The 27,003-nt window shown below is 51.8% G+C and overlaps 2 protein-coding genes across 7 annotated transcripts in view; one reads left to right on the top strand and one right to left on the bottom strand.

The window, feature by feature from the left end:
* Positions 1 to 27,003, bottom strand: part of ZBTB16 (zinc finger and BTB domain containing 16) — a 184,104-nt gene that overhangs the window by 26,541 nt on the left and 130,560 nt on the right. The window lies entirely within an intron of this gene.
* Positions 15,011 to 26,171, top strand: LOC122912298. 4 transcript variants are annotated; one of them, XM_044257877.1, is made up of 5 exons: positions 15,011 to 15,194; positions 16,367 to 16,591; positions 19,243 to 19,280; positions 19,909 to 20,036; positions 20,265 to 20,397. In XM_044257877.1, coding segments are annotated over exons 1-5 (498 nt in total). In that variant the 5' UTR covers positions 15,011 to 15,089; the 3' UTR covers positions 20,267 to 20,397. The 4 variants fall into 4 exon arrangements, with proteins under 4 accessions (XP_044113812.1, XP_044113814.1, XP_044113811.1 ...); XM_044257879.1 differs by lacking the exons at positions 19,909 to 20,036; positions 20,265 to 20,397 and adding an exon at positions 25,461 to 26,171; XM_044257876.1 differs by lacking the exon at positions 20,265 to 20,397 and having other exon boundaries at positions 19,909 to 20,160.

The following is a 27,003-nucleotide window of genomic DNA, read 5'->3' as shown; positions in this document are numbered from 1 at the left end:
GCTGGCGATTTTATTTCCCTTGGACACAGTATGGAACACTGGTGGGGGCGCCGCTCAGGCCGGTCCTCCCTCCCTCACACATCTAGTGTTTTCTGAGTTTCCATTCTGGGCAGGCGCCGAATCCCAAGGCCGCTCATCACCAGTTAGTGCACAGCCGAAAGCCTGGACTTCGAAGTCAGACCAAACCTGGGTTCAAATCCTGTCTCTGCCATTTCTTCACCAGCCATAGAGTCATAGGCACATCCTCAGAGCTCTGAGTCTTGGTTGCCCCGGCTGTATGAGAGTCACAACAGCCACGTGCGAGGCTGCCGGGAAGGCGGCGGGTGATACAGGGGAAGTGTCTGCCGCGCCGCCGGACGGCAGGACCCGAGACACGGGAGCTGCGGGGAAGGCTGCTCCGGGGGACGGGGCGCAGGCCGTGGGAAGACCGGTGGGCAAGTAAGGGGACGGTGCTGTTGTAACAGGTGCCATGAGCCCAGCGAACAGGCCCACCGCAGCCAGTGCTGGGAGGGAGCACGCCCAGCCGGAGCTAGTCCTCTAGAGCAGTAAATGCAAACCTCCTTCCCAGCCTTCACGTTCTGCCATCCAGGATGGGTCCTTTTTCTCCAGACATCCCTAGTGTGTTCATCCCTCCCTTCCTTCTAGCTCTTTCCGTCCACACTCTCAGGCCCATGCTGCCTCCTTGCTGATTCCCAGACTCCCCGGCCCCTTACCCTTCCATGGCTTCCACCCTGCCGAACCCACCCTTGGCTCAGTTTCTTCCCCCACCTCCCCACTCCGAGGACCGAGGAGCACCCGCACGTACTGCCTCTCCTTCCCGAGGCTCGTTAACCCCTCCACCCACCATCATCTCCATTGTCCCACCGAGACCAAAACCATATGCTTCTGATAACCAGTGACCCCCACGTGTTGCTAAACCCAACAGACATTTTCTCATCTTCCCCTTAGGGAACTTCTCAGCAGCATTAAGACTGTTGACCACTTTTTCCATTTTGAAACCTCTTCCTTAACACCACACTCCCCTGGGCTCCCTCTTCTCTCTTCCAGTAATGCCTTCCCAGTCTCCAAGTGGGCTTTGACTGGTTCTGAAGAGGCACCATGAGGGGGCTTCCTTGGGATTCTGTGTTAGGCTCTCTTCTCTTTCAATATACTCTTGTTCTACAAGCTCACCAACTCCCAGGGCTTCCAAGGTCATTTACATGCTGCTGACTCCCAAACACACATGTCTAGAGGGTCTCTCTCTTCTGATTTCCCCACACAATTTAGACCCAAATGCCTCCCCAGAAGCTCCCCACTGGGCATCTTCCTGCTCTAACATCAAAATTGTTCGTTACCTGAATGAACGCAATAACAAAAAAGCTCTGCTCTCCTCTTGTGTTCCCCATTTCAGTCAAGAGCTCCTCTACGGTCATCCCACTGCCCAAGCAAAAAACAGGACAACCATCCTTGATTTCTCCTTCTAAGCTACCATATGTTCTTGCCTAGACTGTGGCAGTATTAGCCCACCCCATCTCCCTGCCTCCCATCCATTCACAACCGCGTAGTGTCCATTGTTTTTTTGAAACCTAACCTGATGTCACTCCAGAGACTAAGACCTCATGACTCCTTCTTGCCCTCAAGAAGAAGGCAGAGCTACTTAACATGGTTTTCATGGGCCTTCCCATTTCACATCCACTTACCTCTAAAGCTTCTGGTCTTTGCACTATTCCCCACTCCCGTGTGCCATTCTGTGAACTTGCCTGATTCTCTCCCTGCTCTGGACCTTAGCCCATGCTGACCCCAGACTGGCCTTCTTCTCTCTCTCTCCCATTCGCTCCATTTACGTAATGACTTTGATGACACCGCCTCCAGGAGGCCTCCCCAGGTGGAAGCCTTCCCGTGTGCTCTTCCAACATCTTACACTTCCAGTATACCAGGATTTATCCTGCGTATGACGTGTTCGCTGACGTACCTGTCTCCCTATACAGTGTGAGCTTCGTGAACAGACGCACTCGTTTTCCTCAGTGCTGTGTTCCCAGAACCTAATAGTGATTAGGTGCCCCCTGGGTGCTTGATAAGCACTTACCGAATGGATAAATAAGTAAACAAACGAATACACAGAAATGTAACCTGGGGCACCTGGTGGCTCAGCTGGTTAAGCGTCCAGCTCTTTTGGCTTCAGGTCATGAACGGAGGGTGGTGGAATCGAGCCCCGTGTCTGCTTCCACACTCAGTAAGGAGTCTGCTTGAGATGCCCTCTCCCTCTGCTCCCCTAATTCTCACTCTCTCTCTAAAATAAATAAATAAATCAAATCTTAAAAAATAAAATGTGATCTATGAATACTCTGTGGGCTTGGGCCACTGGCCTTGGCAGATTATGATTTCTCGAACCCAAGCCATTCATCTTTGACTCCTACCAACTCTAAGCAAGCACACCCCTTCCCCCTCTCCTCCAACCCCCGCCCCCACCTGCCCCAGCCCAGGTCCCGTGGCAGGCTCCGGGCCTATGTTCTTGTATCTGTAACGTGCGTGACTATCAGGTGTGCACACGTACCCACGGCCTTTAGAACCAGAGTGTGGGCTTTCCCGGGTGCGGCTGCTTCCCCCCAGCCCGGAAGCCATCATTCAAGGGGTACCCAGGATAGAACAACTGAGATGTCTCTTCGAGATGGCCAGTCATTCCCATCCGTGGAGGGTCCAGGCCTTTCGGCGGAGGGCTGCAGCGTGGAATTCCCAGACACCACTCCATGGCCGCGGCCGGGAGCTGGCAGCCAGCAAGCACCCATGGGTTCGGAACCTGAAGTCAAATCTGGCCCGTCCTTTGGCCACTGGCAGGACAGGGACCCGAGGCTGCTGATGTGTCTGGTACACGCTTCCTCCTGCTTCCTCCCTCAGACTGTGGGAAGCCTTCCGTGGCCCACAGACACACAGGCAAGCAAGCCCCAGCAGCAGAACCCCTTACGCCCAGGCTGTGGGCTCTTCAAAAACACTCATGGAGGGTTTCATCCCTTTTTAGGTGGCAATTGTGTATACTATACTACTTATTGACTCCATTTCTACAGCAGATGAAAACCCCTAAAATAGGGCTAACAGAAATGCCAAACCCATGTCACTAACACACACAAATTGTGCCCCCCAGTACCATCCTGCTAGGAATACAAAGATCAGTTTCTCTTAAACAGTCGAACAGGATTGTGTCTGGTTTGGGTTCAGTGCTACTCTTGGCTCTGGCCCAAAACCCCAGTTCTTGTGGCTCTAGGGCCGGAGGCCTTGTCAGCGGTGAATGTGGCACAGGTGTCCTCGTAAGCAGAGGTGATGACTCAGGCAGCCCCAGGCAAATGTGCCCTGACCATCAGGTCCCTCCCTATATCCTGACACCAGGCTCTTACCTCCCGACCCCCCAAATTCAAAGAACCCCTTTAAATGAGAAAGACGACCAGTGTTTACTCAATCATCTTTAGGCTTCCTTCCTGTCTTGGGGAGGGGTGAGGGCTGGGATGCTGGGGGCTCGTACAAGGGGCCACTGAGAATTTGCAGATGACAGTTTCTGTTCATTCGGGTTAAGGTCATCGTGAGTTTCAAAGAGTTTGGCAAAAGTCACTGAAAGGAGAGAGGAATCTTCAAAACATTCCCCTCTGAGCTCAGGTGGAAGCGCTGTGGGATTTTCCATGCCTCTGGAATCAGCAGCAAAGGCAGGAAAGACATACCCCTTCCTGCCAAAGATGTCTACATCAGGAATGTTTCCCCACCAGCCCTCACCGAGGTCTGTCCTGTTTCACGAATGCAGCCTGTGCAGGAACATCTTGGGATCCTAGCACTTTCCATCACGTGGCTCTGCCCTCCGCACTTACCCACCCCTCATCCCTCTGGGCCCCTCCACTCTCCAAACACTCCCCAGGTCGCACCCCTCCTTCTCCCTGGGGCAGTCACTACAGTGGATTTCCTGAAACAGCGGCCTACTGACAGAAGACTAGCCTCCTGGTAACCCCACACAGCTGGAGAGTGCTGGAGGCCACCGCTTCATCCGAGGGGCCCAGAGAAGAGAGCGCTCCGGAGACAGACAGGAGACAAACCGCCACCGCCTGCCCCCAGCCCTACATCTCCCAGCGATGACGCTCCGGCAGCTTGCAAGCTCTGGCTCTTCTAGAGAAGGCGGTGAGGGTGACGGCAGTCGGGGAGGCCTGACAGGAAGGCGGTGTGGTCAAGGGGGCACACGGGGGCTCCCGTAATGCTTTCTACCTCAGCACACCCACAAGTCAGCTGTCTGTAGCTACCTTGGCTGCCATTGGTTTAAAGCTAATTTTGGACAAAGCAACTTCTGTTATCTTTGAACAGGCAGCACCTGGCTGGATTTCCCCAAAGAAGCTCGTTCTCCAAGGGGTGAAGGCCCCACAGACACCACAGTCCTGGGTTGGGTGGACCGCTGTGTGCAGTCTTCCCAGAAAGGCCGCCCCTGAAGACGAGGACAGAGAAGGGGACAACAGGGCCAACCAGGACCCGGGGCTGGTTCTCCTGTGATGTGGGGCCCTCTGTGCTAGGAAAGCGGCCACCAGGTGCAGTCACGCTCACCTCTCTTCCACGTCCTCCGCGTGCCTGCAAATCTTCAACCAGGGACACCTCAAAAACGTCCACCCGCGGCCACGTTTATGACAAGGTTCTGTACCTTCCAGAACTTTCTCGGTGACTGCTGTGGTGAGTGTCCCCTCTACCCCATTAGTCAGTCCTCATACCTGTCTCCAGATGGGAGCGCATGAGGAATGGCTGGATTACTGAGTGATTTGCTGACATGCTAATTAATTATGAGCTTGATTAATTAATTAATGGGTGCTTACCATGAGGCAACAGAAATAAAAGAATGCTGCCAGAACTTTCCTCCCACTTACAAGACTCAGCTCCTTGCCCAAACTGGCCACCGAGCTGATGGGGCCTGGGGACACGCTGACGCATCAGACATAGTCCCTGCCCTCGAGGAGCTTCCCCTCTATGGAAGTGACAGACTCAAGTGACACTTAGAAAACTCCCACAAGGGCACCTGGGTGGCTCAGAAGGCCTCTGCCTTCGGCTTAGGTCATGATCTCAGAGTCCTGGGATCGAGCCCCACATCGGGCTCCCTGCTCAGTGGGGAGCCTGCTTCCCCACCCCCCTCTCTGCCTACTTGTGATCTTGATCTCTCTCTGTCAAATAAATAAATAAAATTTAAAAAAAAAAAAGAAAGAAAAGAAAACTCTCACGGCTGGAACCTGAAGGCAAGGAGGGGTTCCAAGTTGAAAGTCTCTCGGCATCCACCTCTCCCTGCAAACTCATCCTCTCTTCTGTCAGGGGCTATAGGCGCCGCATTCCCACATGCGCACGTCCATCTGAGTGTGCACAGACACGCGCTCCCACGCCGGCGCCCCCCGAGGAGACGTGAACGGTCGCCATTCAGGGCCGGGGCCTGGGTTATATCACGAAAGAATCTCAGGCAAGGGGCAGCCCGAACTTCCCCATCCTGGAAGTTGGCCTCTGCCTGCGCTGATTTATTCCAAGGACCATCTGGGCCCAGAGAACAATGCGGTCTCCTATGTGAATGACCGGCCCTATTAGTCATACCCTCTTAACTCGACCCCTCCGTCCCCTAATCTTCACACTTTCCTTCACTCCCTTCGGAGGCCAAGGACTGGCTCCCTTTTCTCATCTCTCCCGAGGCTGGAGAAGTTCGTCCAGGACAAAGAGCTCTGCCCTCGTGCCTGTGGGTCCAGCAGTCACACTGGGACAGGCTACAGGAAAAGGGACCTGTCCCCACTGCCCCTCACCAACCTCCACCCCCCCGGCCCCCACTGCCCTGTTTGGACAGGAAGAGATACCCTCCCCAACGACACTTCCCCAGACTGCCCAGGCCCTCCAGGCCCCAAGCCAGCTGGACTCAAGAATTAGCTCCGAGCACATCATATCCTCAAAGCTGTCTGTGAACCGGCCCCACAGCACTCTGAGAACACCACATGCCCTGTAACAACGCCCCCACACTTGTGTCTGTGCATCACCACCGCTGGCCTAGACACCTCTGCTTCAACTGTCCGCTAGCTGTCTGACACAGGGAGTGGCCCATCTGCTTTCTCCTTAAGTGACAGTCCCTCCAAAAGCAGAGAAGAAAGGATCTTCTACTCTCCCTCACAGCCTAGCATGGAGCCAGCTCCAACCAGCCTTGAATGACCCCGACTCAGAAGCCCTGACTTTTCTGGCTGGAATAGAGAGTTTTAAAATATTTGCTTCCGCCCCGGCGCTCGACTCAAAGGCCCGGTTCTGTCTGGGATGGGAAGGAGCCAGGACCTTCTCTGACCTCAACCCCACATCTTACACCTGCCCAGGAAATTGCTTTTTAGGATTTTACTTGGATGCTACAAGTGGCTGTTTTATGTTTGTGATCTGTGGTTCTTACTGTTGCTGCTTTGCTCTTTTTGTTTCTTGTTTAACTGGAGAATTCTGATCCCCGGAGATGGCCCAATCCTGTATCTCTCCCTTCCCCACCCTGGCTCCCGTTTGCATGACCTCCAGTCTTGCCTTCTCCATTCAAATAGGGTGGGTCTCATGCATCTGCCCGAAGCCTTCTACACACTCACGTGCTTGGACGCGCGAGCGTGCGTGCGCGCGCACACACACACACACAGAGCCTTCACTTTATGCCTCGCCTGGTGCCAAGACAGAATTGATGGTGATGAGCGAAGGAGACAGGGGGAAAAAAAAAAGCCAAGCGGACGATTAGCTGGGTTAGGTTTATGGCAACAGGCAGCAAACTCATTCATTTCATGTTTTGCAGAATATAAAAGCGCTGAAACATTTTAATTTTAAATTCTTATCATTGAATTTACTGCTTTTCTCTCGCAATGATTTGTGTTGCTTTTTAATTTTTACAGTCTCTACAGAAGCCAGATGCTACTGCCTAAGGACAAAATAATAAAAACCTACTGCAGTCATGAGTTACAGAACAAAAAAGAAACAAGCAGTTGACAGAAGTTAATATCTCAATTTAACAGTGCTGCTTTGCTAATGATCCTTTGATATGTGTTTATTTAGAAAGGTCTGGCCTTGACCTTGAAGGCAAACTCCACCACAAAGTCTTTATGAGAAAAGAAAAAGACTTTATTTATAGATTGGCTTTATGTCAATCACTCGGGCAGCTGGTCCCAAAGTGCCAAGCCCCTGGAGGAGAGGGTAGAGGGAGAGTGGGGGACACAGCCCAGATGAACTGTCCACTGAGGGGTCCGCGGGAGAGAAGGGGGAAGTGGGAGGAAGGGGTTTGGGGGAAAGTAAAACCCAAATGTTCTGTTTCCTTTTGAAGCAATCAGGGGGCTTAGACTCACTCCGGAAAATGTGACACAACGAAGCAGATCGGCTCTCAGAGAAGAGGGACACGAGCAAAGGGATGGGGCGTGCCTGGAGCTATGGGGCCAGCATTGGGAGGTTTCTGGGGACTGCTGCCGGCAGGCAGGTCCTTCTCTACAAACTTACCCAAACTGCATGGAGGCCGGACCGCCAGCCCCCAGAAGCAGGAGAGTAGACCTGTAACCCCATAAGGCCCAGCGGTTCCGAGACCACCCTGCCTCCCACTTCTCTCCCTGCCGCCCACTGGGGCCACATCTGTCTGTGGGAGTCCTTGTTCCAGGCCACACTTTGAGGTTCCTCCAGAAGGAAGCCCTCTGCACCCAAGGCCCTGGGCTCCTTTCTGGGAAGCCTGGGGGGCTGGCTGTGGCCGAGGCCCTTCTCTGCTGAACAGGGCCTTTTGCCCTTTATGTCCACTGTGCTTGCCACTCCCAATGCCCCCCAGGGGAACTCCACTCCCCGCACTGCCAGTGACTGCTTGGAGGCGAATACCTGTGCCTCCCACCTGACCTCTGCAAGCTAACGGCATAAATCCACACCCCTCGGATGTTCCACAGGCTTCTCAGCGTGTCCAAACCTGAACCCCACATCTTCTGCTCCCGAACCAGCTCCTCCTTCTTGATCTCGGTCTCCGTTCCCAGCACGCGTGTCCACTCCGTCACCTATTCTAGACGGCTGGCTGTGACCCGGAGGCCTCGGTCCTCCTTCCCTACACACCCCACTCTGCTTAACTTCCCAGCACCCCAGTATTCCCTAACACATCCCTTCCTTCTCATTCCAGGAAGACAACGCCTCACCCAAGCCACGGGCATCCCTCACCCAGATTCCTGCAGGGGTGGGGGTGGCGCTCCTGGACGTGGCTCACCAGCCTCAGATCTGACCCCCCCCACCCCATGACCACCATGGCGGCCTACCAGAAATTCGTCTCATCTGATGACCTAACTTCCTTGTAAAGGCTTCTCAGCACTCCCTGTCACCTGTGGATAAAACCCAGGCTCCTAACAAGGTCTCTGTGGTCTGGGCCCACTTGCCCCTCCAACCCCCTCTGCCCTACCTCAGACAGGATGCTTTAAGCCCCACCACCATCATGCGGTTCGCCCTCTCCACCAGCTCTCCTGGCGTGGTGGCAGATTTCCGCTTCTCTAAAACCTTACGAGGTCTCCTTCTCCAGGAAGTCTTACCCGTCTCCTGGGCATCCATGGTGTACCCCTCCTCAGGGCTCCCCAGTACCTTGAATGCAAACATCTCCACCCCTGCACCTGGCACGGCGCGTTATCACCGCCCCCTTATGGGTCTGTCTTCCCACCTCTGAGTTCCTGGAATCAAGACCCCAGGACTTATTCATTGAGGTTTCCCCAGCACTGAAGCACTCAGAAGTCCTGCAATGAGTGTTGAATGAATGAATGGCCGGCTGTTTCGGTTTCCCTGAAGATAAGAGGAGTGGGGGTCATTTAGAGATGTGCCAGCCCAGTGAGAAGCCATCAGTCAAAGCAACGTGTGTGCGTGCGCAGGCACGCTACTGGCCACCTTCCGTGTAGATAGTTGTAGGCTGAGAGCACCATGTTTTGTCAGGCTCCTCTGGGCACCAAACAGGTTTTTCCAGACCAGCTGGTGGACATTCCCCTGCAAAAGGTCATCCGTTGTGCCTCTCCCCTCCTTGTCACCCAGCCTCCTGACCGACGATTAGAGCCAAGTCAGAGCCCCTGTTTACCCTAAGTGCAATTCATCAGTGCGGTGGGGATGCGGACAAGGGAAAGGAAAGTCCACCAGCCAGTCTGGGCACAAGGCCAGCTGAGGCCAGACTCAAATCACGGGCAACAAATGTCCCATCCCACCCCGCCTACCCCAACTCTGCTAGAGAGTAATTAGCACCCAGATCAGAGACATTTTCTCATTTCTCCCCACCCACCCAATACACCAAGGCTGCAGGCTTCACAGGCGCAGTGTGTACAAGGGGGGGGGTTCTCAGGAGATAAGGAGGGAAGTATACTCTTCACAGCTCAGCAGCCCCCGGAAAGGTTTGCTCAGGGCTGCAGGACTGTTCTTACCCAAGATGAAGCAGGAAAGGTGATAACAAGTGGGAACCACAGCATTACCTTGGCCTTCCCTCGTCTACGTTCTCACATTCCCACCCTGGCTGCTGCGTTCAAGGGCTTCGCCGTGCCTAAGGTTGTTCCATTTCGGGGTTGGGGCCACGGTCAGAGACTGGCCACTGCGTCCAGCCCCCTGCCTCTGGCTTCCAAGATGGAAGAAACCACCAACCTTTCTGAAACCACGTTCATGGATAACGCTTGGATTGTATGGCCAGCATCCGTTACTAGTAAGATTCGTAATCACAAAATCATTCGACTTTTAAATAACATAAAAGGGACCAAAAAGAAAGAAGAGAACTACAAAATGCTAAAGGCACACATATGTGCACACCCTCAGTAGAAGCGGCTCTTCGAGTGCAAGTTCCCCAGCCTGTTTTAGGAACATCTTTTCAAGTCAGGAAGTCCTCACCAACATATGACCTAAGCTTCTCTTCAAACTCCTGCCTTTTTTGTGTGTGTTTGTTTAACCCACTGCCTCTTGTTGTAGAGTAAAGATACAAGGAATTCTTCCTTACCTCCCTGAGACATCTTTCTCTCTGTTTCTGATCTCTTCCCGAGTACAGCTGCTAGCGCCAATGGAGATCTCCTCCACCAGAGAGAGATGGGAATGAGCCGCCCGCCATGTTTTTCCATCCCTCTTGTCGGTAAGAGCCGATCCCAAGAAGTGTGAGCGTTTGGTCATCCCGAGCTGATGGGTCTGGTGACCCATCTCCACACTGCCCCCAGGCTGCCTTGGCCTCTACCAGAAGGGGATGGTGGAGAAAGGAAAAACCAAATCCCAGGGCCATTTAACAAGAGCAAGATGGCAACTTTAAAGCAAGTCCTTTAACTGCCCGCAGCCAACGGAGGTCCACACTGAGTTATGAGTCCTTTGTGTAGAACAACTACTAGTTATCAGGTAAGTCATAAAGGATCATTCATAAAATTAGATTCACCACTTGTTTTTATAGCACTCATTAAGGGACATAAAAGACCATTCTTTTCAGCATTTTGGTGCTGAATTATAAATTCAATTAACTGGACACAGTTAAGTTCATAGATCCAGAAATCCTTATATCAAGGAGGCAACTCCCAACCACAAGCAGACAAAAATTAAAAAAAAAAAAGTGGAAACCATTCTCCCCTTGGCATTGTAGGGCCCTGATCTGATGGAGCATCTCCCAGCAAGTGCCACTCACTTCTGTCTTCCCCCCTTTGCTAGTGCTTTCTCCCACGTTAGGAAAGGAAATGGATTTTGAAGTCTAGTTAGGAAAAAAGAGGGGGCGGCTTTGAGTCCTTGGCCAAGATGCAGAGTGCCTCTCTTGGGCCTCAGTTTACACTGGAGATGATAATGGCCACAGGGCAGTTGTAAAGGGTTAAGTGGAATATGAGTAATACACCTCACTGAGTACTTAGATACCCGGTTGGCATGCCAAAAAGCAAATTCTCAACATCACTGTCCTAAGAGGTAAATTCGGTGTAACCCGAAACCTTTAATGGTGAAACCTTTAATGGTGGTTCAACCGGCATGTATGGGACACTAATGTCGAGCAGGCCCTGAGTTATATCCTGGGGATGGGCAGAAGTAGATAACGTGCCCTCAATTGTAGGCTTCCAGAGAGGAGACGCAATACTGTCCTCATTAACATAGTCCTCCTCTAAATTCTTCTCTGTGCACCACCTAGGCTCGCATCCGATTACACAGTGACATTTAACTGGTCTCTGGCTGATTTATATATGTCCAGATCTAGTGTCTTCCAGCAAATTTACCTTAGGATAGTGGGAAAACACCACATGAGCACTGGCATCTGAAAACTCCGAGTTCCAGCCCCGTTCCGAAACCTCCAGAGGCTGACTGGTAAAGCAAGTGAACTGTGAACTCGGCACTCACTCGTTGTGAAACAAATACAGCTCGGCCACTTAACCACTGCTGTGCATACTCAGGCAAGTTACCTAACTCTTCTGTGCCTAAGTCCTCTGTGAAATCAGAGTGGTAAAAATACCTGCCTCGCAGAACTTTTGAGGCCTAAAGGAGGTTAATGCTACCCAGCATAAAACGAATGTCTAAGGGGTGCCTGGGCAGCTCAGTGGGTTAAAGCCTGCCTTCGGCTCAGGTCATGATCTCAGGGTCCTGGGATCGAGCCCCGCATCGGGCTCTCTGCTTAGCGGGGAGCCTGCTTCCTCCTCTCTCTCTCTCTGTCTGCCTCTCTGTCTACTTGTGATCTCTGTTTGTCAAATACATAAATAAAATCTTTAAGAAAAAAAAACCAACAACAAATGTTCGAGAAATCATAGCTACAGTGGTTATCAGCGATGTACGGCAGGGAAAGCAGTCCTTCTCTTCCTCATCTTGGAAACAAGAAGGTTCACCCTAGAAAGCTGATAGAAGGACGAAGGAAAACACCAGCACAGTCCGTGGCACCCAGTAAACTCTTAAGAACTCAGTACAGACCAGGTTCTCTTCTCAGGAGCAAGAATGGGATCCTCCCGGCTTCAGGCTCCTCCTCACAGTGGTGCCCCATCAGTCCAAATTAGCATTCACTAATTTCACTTGAATGGGAATGGAGGGAATAGAAAGGAATTAGGATTTCTAAAGCTATTCTTTGGAAGACGATTCTTTGTATGACATCTTTTTAAGGGCAAAATGAGGAATATGGGGAACCTGAGTTCCCCGTGACTCCCACAGATAACGAACTCTAGGCAAATAACCTGCCCAGGTTTCCACCACAGTGGGATGAGCCAACAGCCCCGGGGCAGTGTCCCAGCAAGGTCTCTCTTGAGGATCCTGGGTGTCGTCACCAGCAGAGGGGCCTGGGTGGGATTCTAGAGGCTGAAGGCTTCCCGGCAGCAGCAAGGCCACAGAGCAGCAGAACACAGGAGGGGGGCCCTGGGCCCAGCCATCTCTGTAGGGTCTCATGTCAGCATGTGGGCAGACCGAGGGACATTTTCCACTCCGGCCACTCCCGAGCCATAGCAGGGGGAAACGGAGTGACCTGTTCATTAGAAGGACATCGAGACCGCCAGAGCGACAAGGACTTGGGGTCAGGGTGCTGTTGTTTTCTATCAGGAGAGGACAGGGACCCTCTTTCTCTGCGGCTTTTTAGGAAGGGGACACAGAGCAATTCCCATAGAAGATGGGAGCAAGGCAATGAGCTGGGTGGCCAGGGGCTCAAATACGCAGGATTCAAAAACAACAGTAACATCATGCTGAAGTTCCCTTGGCTTCTAAACTTCGGGGAAGGCCTGCGTATGCAACCCAGGACTCGGTTTCTTCCTCTAGCAAAGGAGAAAGCTGGCCCCGGAGATGATGGTCCCTCCCGAAATGTCTTGGCTGTATTCAAGCGGGGGGATGATCTCCCTCCTTCCTGCTTCCCAGCGAGCACAGGGGCACTCCAGGGGCCTTGGAAGATGCCAGGGAGGGGGAGAGGCCCAACAAAAACCCTCCCTTACTTTTTTTTTCTTTTCCCCCTGAAAGTCACTCCCAGCTTCTTGGGACACAAAAGTATCTGTTAAGGTAAGTTAAACCTTCTCAAGATGAATTTTCCTGCTACTTTTAATTAAAAGTTCTTTAGATTTAAAAGGACACTATTCAGAAAAGGCTGAAAAAAAAATTTCATTGACACTCCCCCCCCACCCCCTCCCCCTTTTCCCAAGGTAAAGAAAAAGCCGTTTTGTGCACAGCTCACCCGGTCCACACTGTACAAAAGGAGGTGGATGGGCGGCAAGACACATGAGATGACCCTTTGACCCCGAACCGCTGACAAGTCCTCAATGGCATAAATACCAGATAATCAATCACATGCCAGGAGGGCGAGTCCCCCTGCCCTCGCCCCAGCGTTGGGGTTTATGAGAGATACACTGTAGATAGACACTGGCTTCTTAAAAGAGGCCCCCTCGGCATTCCGGGGGCCGGCCATAATCCCAAACCAGGCCGGCCAGATCCTTGACCATCTTGTTTCACAGCTTTCATCGAGAGCTTATAAAGCCCTTCTCCCTCCTGCGCCTCCACGGCGAGCCGGACTTTTGGTATGAAATGCAGCCACCCCTCCCCCTCCTGCCCCCTCCTGCCCCCCTCACCCCCCCCAACTCCCCACACATACCCTGATCTAAGAGGAGATGCTAACATGACAGCAAAAAAAGCTAGGGAGGAGGAGGAAATGGGGCAGGGAACCCATTAAACCTTCATGTGTCCAGGACTGGGAGGGGTGCGGTGGTGGGAGCTGATGAGGACCCCGGGTAGTGATGAAGGGTCAATAATGATGACACCCGTGACAGAGGTCACAGTAGCTGATGGCTGCTGGACGCTTGGTAAGGACCCTTCACCATCCTAAGTACCTCACCTATTACCTAGCCTTAAAAATAACTCTAGGAGCTAGGCACTGTTATTCCTACGATGCCCGTTTTAGGGACGAGGAGCTCCAAGTTCAAATAATTTGCCCAAGGCCACAATGACTAAACGGTGGGGAAGAGAGGACTTGAACCCCAGAGAAATGACTCCGGTCCGGATCTAGCCCCACTCTGTCGCTGGAGCCCGTGGATCTCTATGTGGATGGGGAAGATGCTGGAAATCAATCCTGAGATCATCTGGTATCTGTAGGTCATACAGCAGCCGGGTAGAAGGGGGCATTAGAGAAAGTTCTCATGGATGGGGGTCTACATGTCAACAAATCACCTAACTAAAGTCCGATTTCCCAGGAGGCCAAGAACCAGGCTGGTCTCGGAGGAAGAAGAAGCATAAACCCAGCCCACAGACTCTGACCTCCACAGCAGTGCAGATGCCCATCTCTGCCCCTCAGCCCACCTTGGACCCCACGCGCTCCGGCAGCAAGGGCCAGGCCCCACGTCTCTAGGGCAACAAGGCTCTTCTGAAAGGCTGCTCTTACTCCGAAGGAGTTTACCAAGATCCTAAGCCAGCCCCTGCCAACAGGGACATGGGGGCAGGGAGGAGGAAGACAGAGCTTCTTGGTAACTAATTTTGATAATGCTTTTGTGTCAGGGTCAAAGGTTAAATATGGCCACACTAATCCGCTTCTTCCAGAATTAAAGCACAAGGGAGATTTCTCTGTAGCTTAGCAAGAGAGCACTTTTTCTCCTTGCTGGAGAAATGGTACCGTCCAAGCCTGCTGGATGGGGATGCCTGGCTGCTGGAGACGCATTCTTGCGCTCATTTGGACAGAACATCCGAGCTCCTGGCTGTGTGGTTCGTTATTTATTATTGAGATTGAGGTGGAAGGAATGCAAAGTGGCACTTACAGATTTTAAGAGTCCCTCTGTCCCACTCCACCCCCTTCTGAAAATGCTTCCTGAAATGCTCTAGAAAGGAGAAAGGAGGAGAAACACTTAGGAGCCTAACACTCACACACTCTACGAGTCGTACAGATAAAACGCCGGCCTTGGCTATGGGAGAAGCCCCGAGTGCCAAGCCATACGTCTGCCTCACAGGGTACAAAGTGCAGGCAACTGTCTTCTTCCACGTGACTGCACAGAAGGCCCACGAGGTACGTGGGGGTTTTTGACCCCATTCTACCAGTGGTGAAAATTAACTTCTAAAAGGACTAGGGACTTGTCCAAAGGCTTGCGCCTAGTAAGCGGCAGCACCTGGACCAGGAATATTGTTTGCTCCTGTGGCTGCAGGAGATGCACTGATGGGGTATCCTCCAGGAAGACACAGGGGTCTCCCCGATGAACAGGAGACCCCCAGCAAAAGGGAAGAAGGCCAAAAACAGGTCTCCTGGAGTCATTTTCCCAAAGCTCAGCCCTGGGGACGGGGTGCCTCTGAGTGTGCAGGTGAGAGACGAGTGAACCGTGGAGCCGACCGGGGACCTGGGGTGGGGGTGGGGTGGTCTCCCATCCAGGAGCCCCCTCCTCGCCTCCCACTCTGACAGAGAGCTCATTTCCCTCCTCCTTCACCACCCCCCTTCCTGGTTGGGGGGACAGTCACCACCCCAAGGCAGAGAGGGGAGCTCCCAAGGGAGGCAGTCGCCTTGCAAGAAATGATTGTCCAAGTGTCAACAGCCTGCTGCTTCCCAGAGTCTCAGGGTCAGAGGCCAGGACGGAGCACAATGGCTTTCTCGAGCTGAAGGGTCCAGGGAGAGGGGCCTCTGGGGGGTCTCCGGAATGCAGAGGCTCTGAATCCAGGCACTGGGGTCTCCTGTCTTGCCCTTTCATATCCTTCCTCCCTCTGCAAATCCCAAACACCACTACTAGCCTCAGAAACAGGAGACCAAGAAAGGAAAGGGATTAGCCACAGCCCACATACACATGCATACACACAAAGGTTTAGGCTGCAAGGCACGGTGAGCAAATTAGTCGCCATCCTCACGAAGTAAGTCTACCCTAGAGCACGAGAGTGAGGAGAAAATTCAGTGGGAGCTCTCTTCCTGCCTCTACGCCGTCCCTGCCCCGCTGCTCCCGTCCGGGCTGGGCACCTGCCACTCTTGCCCACGATGAGGGCACGCCTCTGTCACAGCCCTGTTGGGGGCTGCAGGTCCTGATAGGTGCTGACACCTGGGTCCGTGGTCGGTGTTCAAATCGGGACTGGGGATCGAGGAAGGGACGAGAGTTCGGGGAATCTCTTCCTCCTGAAACTCTCTCTGCGCTAGAGGTTACAGATCTGGGAGGGCTTGTACGGGGGATCGATCTCACCGACGGACCCATTTAGATCAGATTCAGTCAGAAATCCCAGGACACAAATTCTCATTTCTGCCCACCGTGTGACATGGAATCCTTCATTACTGAATGGACCAGGCTGTGGCCCTCGTGATCTTCTCCGTGATCCAAAATGTGTTATAATGGTGGAGTTGCTTTGCAGGGGCCCTCTTCCTGGCTTGCAGGGGGCCTCCTCTAGCTGGTCTGCACATGGTGCAAGACAGGGACCTCTTGCCCCTTCCTCCTCCTGGGAGGACATTAATCCCATCCTGAGGGCTCCACCTCCCGTCCTCTTCCAAACCTGCCCACAGAGCCCACCTCCAAATACCATCCCACTGGCGCTGCGGGCTTCAATCCATAAGTTGCGGGATAAGCGACACAAATATCCAGTCCGTAACAGACACAACAAAGCGGAGAAGAAATACGCCGGGCGGACAAGGAACGTGAGCACGAGGGAGTTCGGAAAAGATGCACGGAGAGGAAAAACGGCAGGAGAGTGGGGTTCAGGACAAACACGCTGTAGGGGATGGCAGAAGGTGAGGCCTGAGTCTTTCATGGGGGGCTGGGAGCATCTCCTATTCCATACAGTGGAGTCTGATCTTAGCCCATCCAGATCTCCATTCAAATCTCCTGAAGGTTGCAAGAAACAGCCACGTCTGGGTGTTTGAGGATTTGGGGTGTGAGCCTTGCTTGGTTTTTCTAAAAGCTCCTCTAGGTGACTTTCATGGGTAGCTGGGGTAAGACAACGAGGATCTTTCGAGGGCTATGCTGGGAGAGGCAACGCTGGGTGTACGTATTAGACACCAAAGCATCCTTCCTTAGGCGCCCACCCCTCGGCCACCACCTCGGTCTGAGACCACGGGGCATTGCACGCGACCAGCCTGGGGTCCTTTCCCAGAGTCAGGGACCTCCAGACCCACATGTGGTTGCCCTCCCTGACAGCGCGTTCCCTGACGATCGGGCGGAGTCGCACCTCAGAGAAACACTGTGTGCAGAACTGTGCGGCCGCCCAGGGCTGCCGGGCGGGCAGAGGAATGCGAGATACTGTAAACACCACGCCCGAACCCTCACGGCACAGATCATGTTCGATGGCCTTGTACTGTTAGTATCTCTTTAGATAGGTCTGTTTTCCTCCCGAGTGATGGTTAGCTTTCCAAAGGCGGGATTTGGGTCTGGTTTTTTTATTTTGCCAAAATTCAGAGTGCTTAGAACAGCACAGGATGTAGGCAGAATGAAGTCGGAGGAACTCTAGTGCCTGGAAGCCCACTCTGTGGACCCTGAGTAATGGACTGCCAAGGAGGGCCACATGGGACAGAATCTCCTACCCAAGAGATTTACGGGAAAGGGGGAAGAGTATTATTTTTTGGAGAGGACAGGGTTGTGGGTACCCTGGGGGACAGGAAGAATGGTGCCCGGCCAGGATTCCTGGGTGCTAGAGCCCACAGTGTGTTTCTCTAACTTGCTGTGTGACCCCAGGCAAATCCCTGAACCTCTCTGAGACACAGAACCATCCTCCATAATGCCTCTTCTTGCTCTAGCTTCTGAAGTCTGGGAATCGACACAGGTTAGAATCCCAGCCCTTGAATTAGCCTCTCCTGACCTGAACACACCCCAGCACAGGGACTAGGGCACGGAAATGATCATTGCAGGCCTGGTTTCTGCAAGGTGGGGGATGTGGTAGGACTCACTGTGGGAGAAGGCGAGTCCTCTTTCGGAGTAGAAACCAGGCCTCCCCCTGCAGCCAGGAACCGAGGCAGGGGGGCCCAGAAGCATTCTAGAACAGGCACCCAGGCTAGGCAGCCTTGGCCATGACCAAAACCCCACCTTCCAGACTACTCTCTGGAGAGAGGGATCCCAAGGCATTTCGGAATAGGAAAACATTCATTTGTCAAAAACCTCAAGAGTGTTTCCCAGAGGAGAGAAGTCAGAGTGACTCTAGGGCCCAGGGGGCAGCTTTTCAGATGCAAAGTCTCCCCCTTTTCAATTCCTGTAACTAAAATGAATATGGAAAAGATAATTACCTTTAAAACATACTTAATACTTGAACACATTATCTCTACCTGCAGAAAAAGAATGTTATCTGATGGGATCTTCCCCATAAGCTTAATCAAATTGCTATCTTAAAACTCTCCAGAGTCCTGTGAAACAGTAATAGAAAATCCGAAGCAGAGGCTGGAAGCATTTTATATTTGTTTGGTTGAGGGGAATGTGTATCCCATCTGACAATGGGCACTTAGAGACAAAGTCATTTCCAATCTGTAATGGATCTTCTCCTAGTGGGGGCAGGGAACATTTTGTCTGACCCAAACCCGCAATCCCACGGCTAAGTAACTTTTCCTAATGTTCGCAGAAGGAAATTCCGAAAGAAAAGCCTTTTTCCTAATATCTGACGGGGGTCCTTCTCCTGTAGGATATCTTCCCCCTTGTTGGCCCTGGGACACTTAACATATGGTGATGCTTAACTTGATGCTTAACTCTGGGTTTTAACTTGGCAAATAAATTGATGCCTAGACTTTCCTTGGTCTGTCCAGGCCCCGGGCGGGGCCATTCATTAGTTAGTAGAGGAGGTAAATTACCTGCCCAGATCCTGCCCAGGGCGAGTGGCCATTTGCAAGGCTAGGAAAACCAAAGGGAAACAGCTTTTAAGAAGATCAAATGGGGGGACTGGCCATGTTCCCAGCATCTCAAGCTGGCCTGGAATGGCCAAGTAAACAGCTACTGCGCAAGGGCCCGGCCAGCCCAGTTTATCTTGTTGACAGAAGGAGCCATAGGTAAGAGGCGATAATGCGTTGGGTCTCTGTTAGTCCCTTCTGCCAGCGGGTCCCCCCAGAAGGTCCTTCAGAAAGGGGACCTGGTCCCCCAACCAAAGCGTGGAAGGCAAAAGGCACATCCCGAAAATATATATATAAAAAAAAAAAAAAAAAAAGGGCACATCCCGGTGCACAAGTAACCCCATCAGGGCTTACACAAGAAGTGAGTGGGTGTGGGCAGAACACCAGGAAACCACTGCGGTGATTATCAAGACAGGCCTGTTGGCAGGCGCGTTACAGGTACATTGCCTACGATCACTCCACGTTTGTTTAAAACAAAAAGACATTGTATTTCCTAATTTCCCCACACTGAGCAGCTATTACTTGTTGGATTCTTTTCTTAAAATGGGCTCCCTGGCTCCATGCCGATCACGCAGACTTCGGCAAAAGGGACGTCCCCCGACCCCCCGGCAAGGTAAGGACCAGCTTTTCTTCTTGAGATCTACCCAGACGGCAACTCCCCAGAATCCCCGACGGAGGTCGTCAGATGCCCATCTCTCTCCCGTGGCAGGTCTGGAGCTGTGTCTTTCCTCTTACCTTTCCCATTTCCCAACTCTGAAAATGGAAGAGTGGGCAGCAGAGGGAGGCACCTCTGAGCCCAGGAGGACTGGAGCCCCCGGTGCCTCCTGGGAACAGCATGACTGTCCGAAAGGTCCCTTTGGCATTGACCCCGCCTCCTGTTTAGGACGGCCTGTGACATGGCAGGCCGAGGGGACAGGGCCAAACCTCCACAAACCAACCACACCCCTGGGAGCTGCTTTTTGTTTCAGCCGCCACACAATTCACAAACCCTAGAGGAGTACTACCTTTTAAAGCACACAATTTGATGGCTTTGAATGGACTCACCATCAACCGTCTCCAACACTCTCAAGCCCCACTTTTCTTTGCCCAAAAAGAAACTCCACGCACCCCGGATGGCAATCCCCATTCCCCCGTCGGCTGCAGGCAACCAACAGGCTCGGCCTCTAAGACGTGCCTGGATACGTCCCATCAACGGAACCCTGCGACACGCAGAGCTCAGTGTCTGCCCTCTTTCATGGCAGGGTCCACGCACATGCCTGGGATGGCATGATCTCAGCCCCCCGTTCCTTTCTATGGCTGCATAATACTCCACCGCCCTCTGCTCATCAGTGGTGGGACAGGCCTGGGTCGTCTCTGGTTTTTAGCTGCTGTAAGTCATGCTGCCGGGAACCTTCATGTGTGAGTCTTTGTGTGGATATAGGTTTTCAATTCTCTTGGCTTGGAAGTTGCTTTTTTAAAAATAAATTCATGTCATAAGGTTTCATTTGTCTCTCTCCCACAGTAAGAGAGAAGAGAAAAAAAGACAAGACAGAGATTATAGGATATTTAAAGGATGGTTTCAAAAAAATCTGAGGTTTCTGGTTTCTCGTGTTCCCAGGATCTGCCAGCTGCCCGTCCCTGTGCCTACCCAGCCTCACAAACACGTTCTGTTGGTCTTCGGGGTCCCCACCGCAGGCAACCACAGACCCCTCCTTCCCCACCAGCCTCCATAACCCACTTCACCCACCCTCGGCAGAAGTCTGTGCCACAGCATATGAAATATTTAAGGTGCTTTTCTAAATATATATATTATTTAGCCTACAGTCTATGAAATATTTACATTGTTTGTCCTGCCCACCCCCAAACAGCTGCATTATTTACAGTACGATCGGGAAAACGTTAACCCTTGTATACTGAATCGCATGATTTCCCCCTATTCTGCCATGTCACTGGGCTTGCACAAACTGGGGACGGCAATAGGGAGCTCTCCTGCCCAAGTCCGGAGCAGGCCCTGGGGACATGGGACATCACATGGGCTCCAGAGCCAGCCAGCCACAACCACAGTCCCCTATGTGGGACCAGGGGGCACGCACTGCAGAATTTCTGGAGGGTGGCTGTAGATGTCGAGCTCACATCCCGCCACTGCTGACCCCTCGTTGCTCCCAGAATTGCCTGTTTACCTCTGGCCTCAGTCACCCTAATAGGTAGGACTTCAGTCCTCACTTCAGTGTAACGGAAATCTCTCTTGCACCCTGCTTCCCCTGTCCAGGCCTTTGGTGAACACAGCAGTGGTGACCCAAGACAGGAGGCTTGGGTCCCGGCTGTGTAGCGGAGACACTTAAGCCCTGGGTGGCCCTTAAACTCCAATTACTTAAACGTGAAGCCTTTTCTTTTGGGAAGTCCTCCTCCTTGGGACGCCTGGGCAGCTCCACTGGTGAAGCATCTGACACTTGGGTTTCAGCTCCGGTCATGATCCTGGGATGGAGCCCCAAGTCAGGCTTCACGCTCAGCAGGGAGCGTGCTTGGGACTCTGTCTCTCTCTTCCTTTGCTTCTCCCCCACTTCTTTCTCTCTCCCTCTCAAAAAAAAAAAAAAAAAAGTCCTTTTTTAAAAAGTGCTATTTTGGGGTGCCCGCGTGGCTTAGTCATTAAGCGTCTGCCCTCGGCTCAGGTCATAAACCAGGGGTCCTGGGATCGAGCCCCACGTCAGGCTCCCTGCTCTGCAGGAAGCCTGCTTCTCCCTCTCCTACTCCCCCTGCTTGTGTTCCCTCTCTCTGTCAAATAAATAACATCTTTTTTTTAAGTGCTATTTTTCTTACTTACAATGTGACCTTCATTTTTATATTTTTATAGATGATACATGCCTATAAATAAGTATTATAATTATTATTGTTCAAAAATAGATAAAACAGAAAGTAAAACCACCTTTGCTCTGTGATCCCGTTCTCTAAAGATACTCACTGTTAAGAGTTAGAGAGCCCTCTAGAATCTTCCAGGACAGCTTCTGTGTTTTGTAGTGAATGGCACTACATGATACAACCTATTTTCTCTAACCAGCTTCTATCACACAAAACATCATGGACATCTTTCCATGTCAGGTACTATAATTAACAGATTCCTTACCTTTGGACATTTCGGGTGTTCTCATTGCTTTGTAATTAATTACATAAAATGTTGTAATCAGCAACCCTAAGGGAGGCTAAAAAATTGATCTTTGGTACATGAAGGCCAAAGCTGGGGCCGAAACGAAGGCTTGTGGGTCTCCAAGCACTGGCCGCCAGGGCCTGGCCGGGCCCGGGAGAGGCTCCCTGCTTCAGCAGCGAGCAAGCCTCGGCCTCATTCTGCAGGAACTTAGATGCCTCCGTTGAAATGTCAAGGGTGTAAGATCAACTCTCATCTCCTGGTCCTTGAACTCAGGGGAGCTTTTCCCTTCCTCCTCCTCCTCCTCCTCCTCCTCCCCCCACCTCCCCTACCTCTACTTACCCTGCTTCTGTTTTGAATCTCTAAAATAATGTGACAAGTTAATGATGGTACAATTATCTAAATGTTTAACAGACATGTTATCTAAGTGAGTCGGATTGAGATTCCATCCCGCTGACAATAAACATCAATGGTGGAGCAGAAAGCGATAGGCAAATTATAGCAAACCCTGCAATTTCAATGCTATTAAATTTGGAGGAATAACAGCCTTGAGGCCTGTAAACTCTGAATAAAATAGGCCCTTGTGTTTGTCCAACTATTAAATCAAAATGCTACCAACATCCTAGAAAAAACAAGGCGATTTATGGCTTTTCAAGTTTCAGTTACACATCGGTTTTTATTAACTCCTTTCTGTCTTCAGGCGGTGGTTGGGTCTTGAGGGGGAAGGGTGGTTGGGAGCTGGAAGCAGAGGCAGAGCAGTAGAGGAGAGAGAAACACGTGGGATGAACAGGAAGGCAGAGAGGGGAGGGGACCCGGGGTCCAAGTGGGGGCCTGGGGCTGACTGTCGGGCCTTGCCCGAGGACAACGTTAGAGAGAAGGAATAGCTCGGAAGAGCAGAGCAGTGGGCATACTAGAAGCCCAGCAGACTCACCACCAGGACCCCATGACTCAAATCCCAGTCCTTCTCCTGAACAGGACGTACTATTTTTTTTCGAAGATTTTATTTATTTATTTGACAGACAGATCACAAGTAGGTAGAGAGGCAGGCAGAGAGAGAGGAGGAAGCAGGCTTTCTGCTGAGCAGAAAGCCCGATGCAGGACTCGATCCCAGGACCCTGGGATCATGACCTAAGCCAAAGGCAGAGTAACCCACTGAGCCACCCAGGCACCCCAAGACGTACTCTTTAAATCCCTGCCTGTATCGGCCACTGGGGCAGGGTGTGGTCCACCAGGTCAGATCACTTCTGACAAGCAGCCGTGCTCGGCACTGCTGGAGATCTGAGCCACAGTCCTCAAACACCAAGTTCTATCGTTCCCCTCAAATTTCTGGGATAATCTTTAAGATACAAAAGAGCTTCATCTTTAATCCTTCTTCAGACATAGCATTCACTTAAATTTTTACTGAATAAGCATCTAAATAAAGTGAAAGATAAACATGTCTTCTGGTGAGGGCCAGAAGGCATGGATAGCTAAAAATGACCCGAGCGAGAAGCCGCCTTTGAGGTGTGCTCCCCATCCCAGGCAGTGGGCTAAGCCCCGTACAGAGAGGTTTTGATTCAGTCCTTACAACAACGACATATAATTTAATCATAGTTTACAAAGGTGAAAATTAAGGTTGAGGAAAATGTAGACTACCCATACAGGATCAGAATTTAGACTGTGCTATGAACCGAAGAACCCCCAAAACAGCAATTTTTCTTGCCCAATTCGCACACCCAATATTCTAGAGAGAAAGAGAAACAATGCAATTCTTTCCATGTCACAAAGCAAGCCTGTGACAGAGCCCAGAGTAGAACTCAGATCTCTCGTAACTCATCATAGCTTCCATACACCATGCTACCCCCAACACAACAATCACAGCCACCATATTTCCCATAACAATGGGAGGCTGGTGAAGGCAGGGACCCTAGGAGTCCCACTCGCTGCTGCACCCCAGGGCTCGGCATCGATGTCTGGCACAAAGCAGATGTTCAAGAGGTTGACTGAGTCAATGAGTTCCAACCTTTTCAAACCTAGACTGGTCTTGGGTGAACTTTCCTCCTCCACCCCCAAAGACAACCAAGCACCACCAATCCCCTTAAAAGCACCATTCAAAGCAGCAATGTTTTTCATAAAAGGTACTGCAGTGATGAATGGGCAGAGCATGAGGATCTTCAGGGCAGTGAAATTACTCTGTATAACACAACTCTGGTAGGTACAGGTCATTATACATTTGTCCAAACCCACAGGACACTTAGAGTGAGCCATCATGCAAACTGTAGACTCTGGGTGTTTACAGGGTGTCAGTGTAGGGTCACGGGGGACAATAAAGGTCTTACTCTGGTGGGAGATGTTGACAGTGTGGGGGACAATAAAGGTCTTACTCTGGTGGGAGACGCTGACAGTGGGGGAGGCTGTGAGTAGGGGGAGAGCCAGGAGTATCATGGGGACCCTTCGTACTTTCCACTTGATTTTGCTGTAAACCCCAAATTGCTCTAAAAAAAAATAAAGCTTCTTAGTTTTGAAAAGAAGCATGGAGGGGCCCCCCCAGAAGGTAGCCAGAGGGGCCCAAGAGCCACTAGGGTAAAGGATGGCTTGTCTGGGCCAGCAGGTGACAGCTGAGTTGTCCTTCCCTACTCCACAGCGAGCAGCTCAGACAAAGCCTAGAGACCTGCGCTTGGAAAATAAAACTCTATATTAGGCATCAAACATGCCTTTATAGTAAGAGCATGAAATGAGGTCAAGAGTAAGTCCACGCTGGTGCACTGACTGTACGAACAGCGGCATATGACTCTCCCTCCCAAAGTGCCCATGACGTTCCCTGGCCATTCCCGGGCTTTCTCATGTTCAATTCCTTGGCACACCGTGTGAAATGCTATACAAATCACCCCTGATATTTATAAAAGTCAGAGACTATTATGTTTTCAATGAGGAGGTCACACCAGCATGCATGGAATCCATGTGTTCCTCCCATGACCTGTCCTCCCCGGTGCCCTCCAGCTCGGGCAGGGGTTTGAGGCTCGCTCTGCCTTTCTGTCCCCGTGAAGTTTTAGGTAGATTGAGTTGTTGGTCATCGTGCGGCCCTTTGCCTTCCACCCTCTCCTCCACTGGGGACGGTACCTGGCTTCTGCCCCACTGGGGTGGCGGGGCAGGGGTGGGGGCGTGCAGAACAGTTGCTGGTTCACCTACTGCCGTGGGACAGAGGGGCCAGGACCCCTGACGAGGCTCCTCGGGGCCCAGCACTGCCCTTGTGCCAGATCTGGGGCAGGAGAGGAGCAAGGTGAGCAGCCATCCTGAGTATGGAGTGGGGCTGCTCCCCCTTGGAGACCCTCTCTCCCACCTGTACCTCCTGACGCCCCTTCCCAGCTCACCCTCCACAGAATGTCCTCCAAACAAGGACTTTATTTTCTGTTCTGAAAGTCAGAGCCAGAGACTGTCCCTGGAGTTCTCCCCAAGCACTATTAACCTATCAGGGATGAGAGAGGGGCCAGCAGAAGCAGCTGGCTTTCAACACCAGGGTGGGGTGTAGCTCTGCTACACAGGGAGGGGACCGTCACCCTGTTGCAGAGTGTGGGTGTCCTTACTGATTCCTCCTCCAGAGCTCTAGCAAGGTGCCTCCTAGCCTCCTTGACACTGAAAAGGAGAACACTCCAGAACAGGGCTCTCTCTAGCGCCTGCTCTCTGCTTTCTCAGCAGATCCCACAGCATGGCCGCCCCTGGCCACCAGGTGTGTTAGCCACTTCTGGACCACGGGACTGTCCTTCTGCAGCCAACACCAAGGGGAGGGGAACCCGCAAGTCAACATCTGCATCTGCCTGAGCGGCTTCTTCTGGGACACAGGAATGTGGAAATGAAGCAACTTTTTCTAGGCCAGGAAAAGAAAGCCATATTCTGTAGTCAAAATCAAGAGAAGCTTGGAATAGAAGTAAGAACTCCTGGGTTCTGATTCTAGTTTGTCTTTGCTTGTTTTCAACTGCTCCCCTTTTTCAAATAGGGGCTTCTGCCCCCTGATTTCACAGGCTGTTGACCCCTATTTGCATATTAGGTTCAAGGCCCAGTCCCCATTGGGGAGGGAAGACAGCATTAACACATGGGCTCTAGGGTGCAGAAGGCCAGGCATCCAAGCTAGCTGTACCCCAGGCTGGCCTTCCTTGATCTTTCTGGGTCTAAGTTTTCTCTGGCAAAGAATAGGGAAGAAAAATGTGTCTGTGTTAGGACTGCAGCCAAGGCCTAAATAAAATCGGACCTCCGAAGTATCCAATAGAGTACGGCTCTTGTCTTCTCTGCACCCAAGGCAAGTAGCCCCTTCGTTCACTGACCTCACAACACTATCATCTTCAGGAAAGCAGGGACCAGATTTTGTTCACCCTCATCTATCAGGTTCCCGAAGCCCTTGCACGTGGTAGACACTAAAACTTAGGAAATAAATGAATGAAAGAAGGAGTGGACCAAGCAGCTGCATAGTCTAACTCAAGTCAGCTGGAGGGGACAGCTGTATGTCTGCAGGACAGGTCTAGAGATCTAGATCATCCTCGTGTCCTGGGCCTCCCAGATGACCCTTACACTTCCTAGACCCAGAATTCTTTTTATTTTTTAAAGATTTTATTTATTTATTTATTTGACAGAGAGATCACAAGCAGGCAGAGACAAGCAGAGAGAGAGGGGGAGAAGCAGGCTCCCCGCTGAGCAGAGAGACCAATGTTGGGCTCTATCCCAGGACCCTGAGATCATGACCTGAGCCAAAGACAGAGGCTTGACCCAGTGAGCCACCCAGGTGCCCCCCTAGCCCCAGAAATCTTAAACCTGGCAATGGCTCTAGCCGTGTCTGTCTGCCTCTTTGCCTCACCAGGGCACGAGGAGGGTCTCAGGTGCGATAGCAGACACAGAAAGTCTACTTGAAGAAGGCAGAGACCCAGAATTCCCAGGCTCCTGATGGTAGCAGACATGAGCTAGGATACCAGCAGGAGATTCAAGATTCTTGAGCCTTCCAGGGTACCAACCAATGAGGCCTCCTCTAAAACATGGCCATGCATGTTCTTGGTGCTCCTGGAGGGTGAAATACCTAGGCGAGGCCTAGGCTGAGTGCTTTACATGGATGATCAAATTAAACCCTCACAACACCCCTTATAGGACAGACCCCACCATCACCCTCATGTTGCGTGGGAGGAAACCAAAGCTTACAAAAGTTAAGCAACATGCCCAAGATCATCAAACTAGGATTGGAAACTAGATGGTCTGC

This window comes from Neovison vison, chromosome 7 (assembly GCF_020171115.1).
Source record: "Neovison vison isolate M4711 chromosome 7, ASM_NN_V1, whole genome shotgun sequence".
Taxonomy (NCBI): Eukaryota; Metazoa; Chordata; class Mammalia; order Carnivora; family Mustelidae; genus Neogale; species Neogale vison.
Note: the sequence above shows the minus strand (reverse complement) of the source record. Positions and strands in the feature narration are given on the sequence as shown.